General features: G+C 39.8%; 2 protein-coding genes across 2 annotated transcripts in view; both read right to left on the bottom strand.

Moving 5' to 3' along the window:
- Positions 1 to 13165, bottom strand: part of LOC130555446 (band 4.1-like protein 5) — a 32975-nt gene that overhangs the window by 5461 nt on the left and 14349 nt on the right. Inside the window, exons 13-18 of the mRNA XM_057335664.1 lie at positions 13023 to 13129; positions 12626 to 12644; positions 12136 to 12175; positions 11854 to 11978; positions 251 to 390; positions 18 to 109 (exon numbers count right to left, since the gene is read on the bottom strand). Of these exons, the coding sequence (XP_057191647.1) occupies positions 18 to 109; positions 251 to 390; positions 11854 to 11978; positions 12136 to 12175; positions 12626 to 12644; positions 13023 to 13129 (523 nt within the window). The remainder of the gene's footprint in view (positions 1 to 17; positions 110 to 250; positions 391 to 11853; positions 11979 to 12135; positions 12176 to 12625; positions 12645 to 13022; positions 13130 to 13165) is intronic.
- LOC130555443 (band 4.1-like protein 5) lies at positions 1577 to 9189 on the bottom strand. The gene is made up of 7 exons (XM_057335661.1): positions 9024 to 9189; positions 8331 to 8437; positions 7934 to 7952; positions 7444 to 7483; positions 7162 to 7286; positions 6602 to 6641; positions 1577 to 2656 (listed from the first exon to the last, which is right to left on the bottom strand). Exons 1-6 carry the CDS (start codon positions 9158 to 9160, stop codon positions 6629 to 6631), a joined length of 441 nt encoding a protein of 146 aa, XP_057191644.1. The 5' UTR covers positions 9161 to 9189; the 3' UTR covers positions 1577 to 2656; positions 6602 to 6628.

Raw genomic sequence — 13165 nt, 5'->3', positions numbered from 1 at the left:
CGGGTGACTAAACTGACCTGGTTGTTCATGTTGAGGTTGATGTTGGATCTGGATGGAGCAGGCACTGGAGTGCTTTCAAACTCCAGTTGCTTGAGTCGAGCTGCAGCATCTGTAGATGAGACCACATTCAGGGAAGCAATGAGAGGTCAAAACATCTGCATGTGTGGGGTTTACAACATGTCCATCCTGGGGTTAGTCAGATCAGGCTATGAAGTGCATCTCCTTACTGTATTTGCATATATTAACTCACCGGTCAGAGAGAGTGTTTCTTCAGCGACTGTGCTCGTATGAGCTCCAATGGGTCCCACCTCTTCTGGTGTCACCATGGTAACAGAGACCCGTAGAACCTCATCTACACACGTCTCCAGCAGGTCAGTCACCAAGGGCACACTGTGATGAATGAAAGGGTTGATTATCATCTTCTAAAGAAAGTATGTATCTCATGAGTGCTGCTTATACGGAGTCTTCATTGATAGATGACAAATGTGACTCACCTCATTGTTCAAGTTATAGTTCTCACATAATATCATGTGCCCTAAAGTATATACTCTGGGAATATTTTCTATCATCACCAGTAAAACAAACACAAAAATATTCTACATATTCAATGTATTCCATAGACAAATGGGTATGAAATCTTTTGCAAACTTGTGGAAAATTCTAACAAATAAGAGCAAGCAACACTAAAAACGTATTACTCAAGAATCTCGAGCAAAGAAATGGGGCTGTTTTCTAACAGATTCATATGCCAACGGACCACACACATTCCACAGATCTAGATTAAAAGACCACACACGACCATGCAATGCATATTGCATATCGGTAATGATAGCAATACCAGCATATAAGTCACAAAACGTAACATTCCTATTAAACTTCAGAGAAATGTGGGAGGGAACGGAGTCACATTCCATAAGCTACTGGAATGTGATTAAAGCACAAAGGACAGGTCACTCCTCGACACACTGACCAAACCCAGCAAGTAGTGCACAATACAGTACGTTCCTCTAAAAGTAATTAGAACTGAATATGCTGTATTAAAGGGACAGTTCACCCCAAAATAAACAACGGTAGTGCCCCAGAACTGTTTTTATTCCTACATTCTTTAAAATATCTTCTTTTGTGTTTCATAGTACAAAGAAATTTACAAAGCAAATTTTTCTACTATGGTAGTCAATGGTGGCCAAGAACTGTTTGGTTACAAGTATTCTTCCAAATATCTTTCTGTGTGTTCATCAGAACAAAGACATTTTTACAGTGTTGGAGCAACTTGAGGATTGATTTTGGGGTGAACTGTTCCTTTAAAGTGACAGTTCACCCAAAAATGAAAAATCTGTCATCATTAACTCACCCTCGTCATCTCAAACCTGTATGACTTTCTTTCTTCTGTAGAACACAAAAGAAGATATTTTGAAAAATGTTGTTGACTGAACAGCTATGGCAGCCATTCACTTGCATTGGTTTTGTGTCTATTAAATAGAAGTCAATGGGTGCCACCGCTGTTCGGTTATCAACATTCTTAAAATATCTTCTTTTGTGTTCTGTGGAAAAAAGAAAGTCATACAGGTTTGAAATGACAAGAGGGTGAGTAAATGATGACAGCATTTTCATTTTTGGGTGAACTATCCCTTTAAGTACTTTCCAAGACATTATAATTTACAGAAAAATAAAATAGTATCATACGAAGAGTACATGAACGTCTCAAAGCTAAAAGGAAAAAAATACTGGAGAGTTACTCTCACCTGATGGATTTAAAAACACATCTTCAAGCCATGTAACACAGCCATTCTTTGTTCATGTCAGTGTATAATAGTACAGCGGCAATGCATATTGTTAAAAACTGGTTTAAAACGGTAAAAAAAATCACCTTAGTGAGAACTCACTGATCATAAAGGCCAATACTTGAACATTGTGTAAATTTTCAGACCACTTTGATTACACATAGCAATATTGAAACAATACATTCTTAATGACACTTTTTATGCAAAGGGTAGATTCCCAACACTTTAAGAGCAGTAAAAGCAATTTTCCTCTTTAGAACCAATATTTGTAAATAAAATTGTATATAAATATATTCTAATTGTAAAGCATCTTCATTCACTGACACTGTTGAAAAAGAACAATCATTTTCATTTGTTTGTAGAGCTTAGAGTCCTACGTACTTTTGTATTTGCGGGAAGTGTCTCAATGATAATAACTGTGGCTGTTAATTGTGCTTTATATATTAAACAAACAAATCAAGTTGATTAAAATAATCAAGGTCTCATTAAATGACAAATAAAAAGGCTAAAATGTCAGCAGGATATTTCCTTTGTAACAGAGCTGGGTTGGTTAACAGACAAGTCTTAGTGAAAGGCACTTTCCACCGTTTCTCCTGTGAACAGGCGGATTATCTCATCACCGGCTGGTTTCGTTCTCGGTGGGGAGGGATGCATGACTGTGCAGTATCTGTGCTTGAAATGAGAGGAAGACTTCAGACCAGGTAGTTTCACTTGAGATCAGCCAGAGAACGTGCCTTTCATCCTGACGCTGAGTTCGTATCAAAGGAATGCGAGGGTGGAGGGATTGTGGCAGCGTCCGTGTCTGAGATGAAGTGCAGGGAGGTGCCTGGCGGTCACGCTGGTGTGAGCGGTGTGATTGGGGAGGGGGGTGAGGCCTGGATGGGTCAGTGGAGGGGGAGTGTTAGCATAGGAAAACAGGAATGCTGCCGAGTTTGATGTGAGGAAGTTGAAAAGGGGAAGGGCAACCCAAAGATTACAGAAGCAGACTGAAGGAACAGAGAAGAGGACTGTAGGACAACACACCTTATCTTAGATTATTCTAATTTCCTGGTTATAATGCCCATCTAACTAAAATTACAGTATATGCATTGCATTAAAATCCATAACCTGAATAAGGTTCTTCAGTACTTGTCTGACTAACAGACATCATACTTCTAGTCTAAGCTAGTTAAAGGGAGTAAATAAGGTGTCTTCGGTATGTGTTTTAAGCAACAATATGTGTATCGTTACAGTATATTTACCACAGCATGTGGGCAGTGATTGTTTCAGGGTCAAATGGCTCACTAGTCATTTTTTGTTTGGAGTCCTGCAAGGATTGCTTTACTGCAACTCACTAGTTTAATCTTCCTCATGACTGTTCTCAGTGCCAACATGTTTGTTCCCGATTTCAGGCAGCGGACTATTACAGTCATCATAATATGTATCGAGAAGCTAAATTCTTTAATATTTTTAAACCATACAAATGGATGTATGGCAATGAAAAAAATTGAATGGGAAATCAAGGTCATGGGGGAGCAGATGGTAGGACAGAAGCACAGTGACATGAGAACAGAGTGCAGAAATTAAATAATAAAATAGAGAAATAACCAGCAAAGAATAAAACATGCTTGAGTAACCTTAACCAGAATCAGGAGAGTTTTTAGTCTATTTTCTAAGTTAGTCAAAAGAAGGTTATGTTTAGCTAGTGAGGAGCATTAATAAATCACAAAACTGGCACCAACTCGGTACGGAAAGGAAAAACACCATAGAGAAATCTAATGACCAAAAAGAAGTAGAAAAGTGATGATCTGGGGTCTCATTTATAAAACTGTGCGTAGGATTCTTACTAAAAGTGTACTTGCTCCCTAAAGACAAAAATAGCGTATGCCCAAAAATATTCAGACTTATAAAACCGTGCGTACGCATACCTGTAAGTAGAGATGCACTGATTGCAATTTTCTTTGCCGATTCCGATTTTATTACAAGTGTAACCTGCCGATTCCTGACCAACTTTATTGAGATGCAGATTTTATTTTCCAACAGGACTTGGCACCTGCACACAGTGCCAAAGCTACCAGTACCTGGTTTAAGGACCATGGTATCCCTGTTCTTAATTGGCCAGCAAACTCGCCTGACCTTAACCCCATAGAAAATCTATGGGGTATTGTGAAGAGGAAGATGCGATATGCCAGACTCAACAATGCAGAAGAGCTGAAGGCCACTATCAGAGCAACCTGGGCTCTCATAACACCTGAGCAGTGCCACAGACTGATCGACTCCATGCCACGCCGCATTGCTGCAGTAATTCAGGCAAAAGGAGCCCCAACTAAGTATTGAGTGCTGTACATGCTCATACTTTTCAGTTGGCCAAGATTTCTAAAAATCCTTTCTTTGTATTGGTCTCGAGTAATATTCTAATTTTCTGAGATACTGAATTTGGGATTTTCATAATTTGTCAGTTATAATCATCAAATTAAAAGAAATAAACATTTGAAATATATCAGTCTGTGTGTAATGAATGAATATAATATACAAGTTTCACTTTTTGAATGGAATTAGTGAAATAAATCAACTTTTTGATGATATTCTAATTATATGACCATCACCTGTATATCACTTATATTTTGTGGTTGATTTATTCATTTTTTTATATTTTGGATTTTTAAAAAGAAGTAGAAGTCGTGTTGAATGTCATTTTACCTAGGTGAAATGACCACAGTTTTAACGTTAGACAAGGAATCAGGTTGAATGGAATTTACGTTTGTTTTACACAGAGTGAACGACTTCAACATGAGTTTAGCATGTGTCAGAGTTTAGCATGATGCTAATAGCATCACTGTTAGCATACATACCCCATGTAGACGGAGCAGCGAGAGATGAACTACAGTGCACCTTTTTGTCTGTACAGTACATGATGCGTGTGCACGCGCGTGCAGTCAGCGGATATGAGAGATGCGCGTCAGTCAGCAGAGACTAGCGGTTACGGTGGACACACATGCGAGTATAAACGAGCCGTGAAAGACAGGCTGTGCGCGCGCACGTTTACATGTTTACTTGCGACTTTGAGTGTACTGACGGCTGTGACGTTCTTGCCCGCATCACGGGAAACAGAAGATCGGATTGGAATCGGCGAGACGTGAGACTGACCAGCCGGTCACCGGTCGGGCCGATCATACGAAAAACCGGCCGATTCCGATCTCTTGCCGGTCAATCGGTGCACCTCTACCTGTAAGCCATATTCGCTTTATAAATCACAGATCACCTGCAAGTGTGCGTACGCGAATCAGCTTCATATCCCGCCCTGTACACGCCCATTTTTACCCATAAATAGTCAATGCAAAGCACCTCATGAATGCTGATTCGTATATTAATAAGCCTGGCATCCAATCCGCTTGTTAAGCCTGACGTCACGCACCATAATGGCCGTATACCGTTTCCGGGTCCAACCGCTATCAGATGCCATAGAAAATAACAAAAAATGATGTAAAACTGCCGATCCGATCCTTTATCTCCGCAACGAAATCACAAATGGCCACACATGAGATTCACTACGATTTACAAATGGATAATTGTTATAATTATTATTAATAATAATAATAATTATTATTATATTAAGCCAAAGAAGTTCTCTGCAGCATTTGAATGTTTACAGCATTTAGACTGATCATTAACACCTCATTAAAATCACCGCATTAATCAGCGGTGTCCTTCACCTGAGATCAAATTTGAAGACATAATTGTAAAAGACGAATGTTTCTTCATTCCGGTTTTGTTATGATCATAGTTAGGACTGATAACGAGAACTTAAAGAGAAACGATTGTGCGAGAGCTTAATGGCTGTATTTCCAGACTTTGACATTTGATGATTATGCTCAGTATTTAAGGAAAATATATTTAGTATTTATTTACACTGTGTTCTGCAGTTATCGTATTTGATGCTGTCCCTATTCAGTCAGATCATCTCCTCCTCATGCACTCATAGTGTGATGGTGAGACAGCGCTGATTAAATATTTAGATTGAATTTTTATTTAAGATTTGAGTTGGATTTTAGAAGAAGGTGCATTAAACGATCACTCAATACAAGCGCAAATAACTGAAGATTTAATCTTCGTGATAATGTGAATCTTTAACAAAATAAATGTGTGTGAGGCATTAATGCTTATAATCGTTTTTATCACACTTAGGCCTACTTTCTTCAAACTAAGTTCACTAACTCACCATTTGTGTCGCCCCATGTCACCAGAATGTGCGTACGCATGGGTCAGAGTTTGCTTACAGGTGAGCACATTCTCCCGTCAAGTTTGTTTTTAATAGACCACAACCTTTGCGTGGAAAGTGGCGTACGCACGTTTCCAGTCCCATTTTGTGCGTACGCAACGTTTATAAATGAGACCCCAGATGCTTATTTAGTTCCCTGGCTTATTTAACAGAGTTTGCAGTAACAGGACAGAAAGTCAGAGAGGCACTACGGAGTCCTTAACCCCACATACTGTATAAGTCTTATTGTGATTGGATTGTGACACCCTAAATTTGCTAAGCAAAGGTGCTAGTCAGCCAAGATTGGAAGTGGAAGTTACAGGATTGAGAAGGAAGACGGTGGGACAGTCCCACATTTGAATCCCAAAGAAAGCTCAAATCACTTCTACGCTCAGTCTACGCTCAATCCCACTCATTGGGTTGGTTTGAACTAAAATCGATAAACAGAAGACTGTATGCAGATACTGATTTGCCAAGCCAGACGGAGGTTAACCAATCAAAAGCCAATCATGAGGACTCCCGCAGAGATGCACTGATTGGATGAAGCGTATCGATACAATGTTGAAAACAAGAGTGTACATACCTTGCCTTATGAAAAGGCCACTGGGTTTCAGAACATCAGACTAGAACAAAGTTAAAACATTTTTTAACATTAAGAAACAAGGATCTAACTTTCATAAGACGGGAAAACATCCACAATCCCAAAGTCCAATTCAATTTCTTTTCAATATTTCAGCAAGTTTAAGCCAAAACTCTGCATTGCACAATTACCCCAAAAAACAGCCTCAGGAGACAGCGCAAGACAGAAAGAGAGAGGAAGAGAGAGCGAGTGGTCTTTCACATTAAGAGAAAGTTTGTTTTCGTCAGCCCAGCAGGCGTTCTCCGCCGTGCTGAAGCAGCCATCTGCTTAACGTCAAAGCTAAACAGCATAAAGCCCCTTCAGCACCAGTCACCAGCCAGCACTATAACCCAACACCAGCTAACCAACACACCAGCAACAACTAGCCAAAGCATATCATATAGGTAAGTGTTGCTCTCTGCCAAAGTAAGGTTAAGTGCCCATGCAGGGGCCCTGAAGTAACAGCAGGGCATTGGATTAACCAGCTTAAAGGTTTTATTGCATTACAATTGTGAGCAGCTCACCTCCTCTTGTCCGATTGGCTGCCACCGGGACTCCTGGGGAGGGTTTCGATTTCCACAGGGCTTGAAACAGAGGGTGGGCTGCTGACCACAGGCATACCAGACCAGGGAGGCCGTGTGCGAGCAGGCTAAGAAAAGATGAGCGAGTTGGGTTTATAGTAAGTTCCAAAAAAAACTGTAACATAATTTGATAATAAAAACATGACGTAATTATATTATCCTATGTTGTATTATAACATCCCGTTGTATTATAACATCCCATGGTATAGCTCAAGCTGGTAGTACCTTTGTTTCTAAGCCTGGGCTCATTCCATTATTGTGACTGCTGTGGAAAGAGGAGAGAAAATGAGCGAAATGACTTATCTGAGGGTTTATGAGCTACTGCTGACTGATGGCATTGACCATCAAACAGCGCAAGTTTCTTAGGATCAGAGTGACCCATGACACAGGTTCACTGACACCATTTTCAGCATGTGACTTATAGACACACAATGAGTCAAACCGTCATATTTGTGAATCAGTTAGAATTGTTATTAGTCACAGAATAAGAGCTGAAAACACCCTGTAAATGAATATGACAGATGCCATCGCATGATAAATGTACACTCCTGTTGTCCTGCCTTAACACCAGCAGTGTTACAGCAGGCAATAAGAGGACTGTTGGAAGCATATTCTTTAATAATTATTATTGTATGGATAAAGATGGTAATAGCTCATCATTCAAGTAAACACTGATTTTTACAAGCTCTAAACAGTGTTTGTGTAAAGTACTTACTCTGAAGGCTTGATGTGGCCTGCAGAAATACAAAAGAAAAGAACGAACATTTCATTAGAAATCACGCAATGCTTAAGTCATACCAGAATGACACACGTGGGGCTAAAAACCAGTGTTAGGCAGCAATTTTATGGCTTCACTACTTGAGTGGCTTGTACATCATCAATACAGTGATTCAAAAAATAGTTATGAATAAACTGTAGCTAATGAAAGATCTCTGCAAAATGCTGTACAACAATATTGGGAACAAAACTAAGTGATGATGCAAATAGAACAAGCAACAGGATACTACAACGTGAACAAATCACTTGTTCTTTGAAAAAGCTGATATACTGTATCTCCCAAAAAGTTCAAATACTTTGAACTGTTCAGTGTGCTGACAATCTTGTTTCCTCACCTCTGTTCTGCATGGTTCTCCTAGAGTAACGTCGGCTTGGTCTCCTTTCAAACGAGGCAGATCTTCTGGCTTTGTTGGCCTTAGTGGTCTGATATTCTGTCTTCCCACTTACAAATAAAACAAATTAACATCAGTTATACAGATCTCTTGAAAATCCTCAAAACAAGTCCCTGCTGACTCGATAAGTCTGCAGACATTTCTTTTTATGGGCTTAGAGTAATGAAAGTCTAATGTTATCAGACAGCGTCATTTCACAGTACAAACACATTATGCCTGGGAGGATACGCAGACTATCCTGCATTAGTAAATAGTAAAAAGTAAATACTGAACAATCAGACACACACAGGTGAATCCAACGATAAGGTAACTCATAGACGTGAAAAATGGGTTAATTCTGGAGCAAAGAGAGGTGATAAAATGAGAGCAGACAAACAAAAGCCCGAACTGGACAGCGTCAGAGCACAGGGCTGGCAGCTGGAGATAAGATGTAATTCCACACGCGGAAACACAAGGCACTGTGCAGACAAGGCCATGTTACAATTTACAACTCAGCAGCAGATATTGTTAGGGACTACTATAAAACAACAGTAAATCTTGTCTACGTGCAGGGGAAAAATACAACTCAAGTGTTTATATAAGCTGTATATAACAAAATGTAAAAGAGAAAATGTTACAATTTCAGAACATACTGACCTGTATCTGAAACGAGAGCCCATGCGGATAAACCCAGAGCGAGCCGAGCTGTTCTGGACGGGGCCCCGCAGGCGGAAGAAAGCATGGTGCTCTACAGCACACTTCCACAGATGCTTGCAAGCCTTCGGATGGTCCATGCGGAACACAAACGTGTGCTCCTGCTCTTTCCCCTATGGCAGAGGGCAAAGAGCAATAAACACCTAATTCACAGTCTGGTGTGAACACATAATATATCAAGTAAAAAGGCTTTAAGCCAAGTGAATTAGGCTTGGACAAGTGTTAAGTGTACAGGTTTACACAAACTTCCTTTAGTGTATAGCATATCTCCATTTCAGAATCTACTGAGCTGCCTACCAAGACAGCACTGTGAGGTATCATTAGTGGCTCTATCAATGTGAAGACTGTTCCAAATCATAAACAGCATACAAATGTGGCATGTTATCTGTCTTAGTCTCCATTTTATTTACCTGGTAGTTTTGCCTTTGACTGATAGCAAAAGTTAAAAACAGAACTCCCTACTATCAGTTATCAGCTACTCAATTTAACCCCATCTGAGGCAAATCAAATATTGTCTGAGGCTTTTATCAGCTGGACGACTGAGAAAACGGCATCAGTGACCTGTGCTGTAATCAATGACACACGACTCAGAGGACAAAGAAAGAGTTGATTCAATCTGATAACAGACAGATAACTACAATACAATAAAAAGCAAATAATCACCTTTGAGAGNTATCCCGCCCTGTACACGCCCATTTTTACCCATAAATAGTCAATGCAAAGCACCTCATGAATGCTGATTCGTATATTAATAAGCCTGGCATCCAATCCGCTTGTTAAGCCTGACGTCACGCACCATAATGGCCGTATACCGTTTCCGGGTCCAACCGCTATCAGATGCCATAGAAAATAACAAAAAATGATGTAAAACTGCCGATCCGATCCTTTATCTCCGCAACGAAATCACAAATGGCCACACATGAGATTCACTACGATTTACAAATGGATAATTGTTATAATTATTATTAATAATAATAATAATTATTATTATATTAAGCCAAAGAAGTTCTCTGCAGCATTTGAATGTTTACAGCATTTAGACTGATCATTAACACCTCATTAAAATCACCGCATTAATCAGCGGTGTCCTTCACCTGAGATCAAATTTGAAGACATAATTGTAAAAGACGAATGTTTCTTCATTCCGGTTTTGTTATGATCATAGTTAGGACTGATAACGAGAACTTAAAGAGAAACGATTGTGCGAGAGCTTAATGGCTGTATTTCCAGACTTTGACATTTGATGATTATGCTCAGTATTTAAGGAAAATATATTTAGTATTTATTTACACTGTGTTCTGCAGTTATCGTATTTGATGCTGTCCCTATTCAGTCAGATCATCTCCTCCTCATGCTCTCATAGTGTGATGGTGAGACAGCGCTGATTAAATATTTAGATTGAATTTTTATTTAAGATTTGAGTTGGATTTTAGAAGAAGGTGCATTAAACGATCACTCAATACAAGCGCAAATAACTGAAGATTTAATCTTCGTGATAATGTGTATCTTTAACAAAATAAATGTGTGTGAGGCATTAATGCTTATAATCGTTTTTATCACACTTAGGCCTACTTTCTTCAAACTAAGTTCACTAACTCACCATTTGTGTCGCCCCATGTCACCAGAATGTGCGTACGCATGGGTCAGAGTTTGCTTACAGGTGTGCACATTCTCCCGTCAAGTTTGTTTTTAATAGACCACAACCTTTGCGTGGAAAGTGGCGTACGCACGTTTCCAGTCCCATTTTGTGCGTACGCAACGTTTATAAATGAGACCCCAGATGCTTATTTAGTTCCCTGGCTTATTTAACAGAGTTTGCAGTAACAGGACAGAAAGTCAGAGAGGCACTACGGAGTCCTTAACCCCACATACTGTATAAGTCTTATTGTGATTGGATTGTGACACCCTAAATTTGCTAAGCAAAGGTGCTAGTCAGCCAAGATTGGAAGTGGAAGTTACAGGATTGAGAAGGAAGACGGTGGGACAGTCCCACATTTGAATCCCAAAGAAAGCTCAAATCACTTGTCTACGCTCAATCCCACTCATTGGGTTGGTTTGAACTAAAATCTATAAACAGAAGACTGTATGCAGATACTGATTTGCCAAGCCAGACGGAGGTTAACCAATCAAAAGCCAATCATGAGGACTCCCGCAGAGATGCACTGATTGGATGAAGCGTATCGATACAATGTTGAAAACAAGAGTGTACATACCTTGCCTTATGAAAAGGCCACTGGGTTTCAGAACATCAGACTAGAACAAAGTTAAAACATTTTTTAACATTAAGAAACAAGGATCTAACTTTCATAAGACGGGAAAACATCCACAATCCCAAAGTCCAATTCAATTTCTTTTCAATATTTCAGCAAGTTTAAGCCAAAACTCTGCATTGCACAATTACCCCAAAAAACAGCCTCAGGAGACAGCGCAAGACAGAAAGAGAGAGGAAGAGAGAGCGAGTGGTCTTTCACATTAAGAGAAAGTTTGTTTTCGTCAGCCCAGCAGGCGTTCTCTGCCGTGCTGAAGCAGCCATCTGCTTAACGTCAAAGCTAAACAGCATAAAGCCCCTTCAGCACCAGTCACCAGCCAGCACTATAACCCAACACCAGCTAACCAACACACCAGCAACAACTAGCCAAAGCATATCATATAGGTAAGTGTTTCTCTCTGCCAAAGTAAGGTTAAGTGCCCATGCAGGGGCCCTGAAGTAACAGCAGGGCATTGGATTAACCAGCTTAAAGGTTTTATTGCATTACAATTGTGAGCAGCTCACCTCCTCTTGTCCGATTGGCTGCCACCGGGACTCCTGGGGAGGGTTTCGATTTCCACAGGGCTTGAAACAGAGGGTGGGCTGCTGACCACAGGCATACCAGACCAGGGAGGCCGTGTGCGAGCAGGCTAAGAAAAGATGAGCGAGTTGGGTTTATATTAAGTTCCAAAAAAAACTGTAACATAATTTGATAATAAAAACATGACGTAATTATATTATCCTATGTTGTATTATAACATCCCGTTGTATTATAACATCCCATGGTATAGCTCAAGCTGGTAGTACCTTTGTTTCTAAGCCTGGGCTCATTCCATTATTGTGACTGCTGTGGAAAGAGGAGAGAAAATGAGCGAAATGACTTATCTGAGGGTTTATGAGCTACTGCTGACTGATGGCATTGACCATCAAACAGCGCAAGTTTCTTAGGATCAGAGTGACCCATGACACAGGTTCACTGACACCATTTTCAGCATGTGACTTATAGACACACAATGAGTCAAACCGTCATATTTGTGAATCAGTTAGAATTGTTATTAGTCACAGAATAAGAGCTGAAAACACCCTGTAAATGAATATGACAGATGCCATCGCATGATAAATGTACACTCCTGTTGTCCTGCCTTAACACCAGCAGTGTTACAGCAGGCAATAAGAGGACTGTTGGAAGCATATTCTTTAATAATTATTATTGTATGGATAAAGATGGTAATAGCTCATCATTCAAGTAAACACTGATTTTTACAAGCTCTAAACAGTGTTTGTGTAAAGTACTTACTCTGAAGGCTTGATGTGGCCTGCAGAAATACAAAAGAAAAGAACGAACATTTCATTAGAAATCACGCAATGCTTAAGTCATACCAGAATGACACACGTGGGGCTAAAAACCAGTGTTAGGCAGCAATTTTATGGCTTCACTACTTGAGTGGCTTGTACATCATCAATACAGTGATTCAAAAAATAGTTATGAATAAACTGTAGCTAATGAAAGATCTCTGCAAAATGCTGTACAACAATATTGGGAACAAAACTAAGTGATGATGCAAATAGAACAAGCAACAGGATACTACAACGTGAACAAATCACTTGTTCTTTGAAAAAGCTGATATACTGTATCTCCCAAAAAGTTCAAATACTTTGAACTGTTCAGTGTGCTGACAATCTTGTTTCCTCACCTCTGTTCTGCATGGTTCTCCTAGAGTAACGTCGGCTTGGTCTCCTTTCAAACGAGGCAGATCTTCTGGCTTTGTTGGCCTTAGTGGTCTGATATTCTGTCTTCCCACTTACAAATAAAACAAATTAACATCAGTTATACATA

The sequence above is a fragment of the Triplophysa rosa genome, linkage group LG6 (assembly GCF_024868665.1).
Source record: "Triplophysa rosa linkage group LG6, Trosa_1v2, whole genome shotgun sequence".
Taxonomy (NCBI): domain Eukaryota; kingdom Metazoa; phylum Chordata; class Actinopteri; order Cypriniformes; family Nemacheilidae; genus Triplophysa; species Triplophysa rosa.
The sequence above is the reverse complement of the archived record's forward strand: the minus strand, read 5'-3'. Positions and strand labels throughout refer to the sequence as shown.

What these genes read in the sequence shown, in the direction of transcription:
- LOC130555443 (XM_057335661.1), bottom strand. Translation starts at nt 9,160, where the DNA reads ATGGACCATCCGAAGGCTTGCAAGCATCTGTGGAAGTGTGCTGTAGAG. An exon ending in GGCTCTCGTTTCAGATACAG is followed by an intron (nt 8,438 to 9,023) that starts GTCAGTATGTTC and finishes TTTATTTGTAAG; the next exon opens with TGGGAAGACAGAATATCAGA. An exon ending in GCCCAGGCTTAGAAACAAAG is followed by an intron (nt 7,287 to 7,443) that starts GTACTACCAGCT and finishes ATCTTTTCTTAG; the next exon opens with CCTGCTCGCACACGGCCTCC.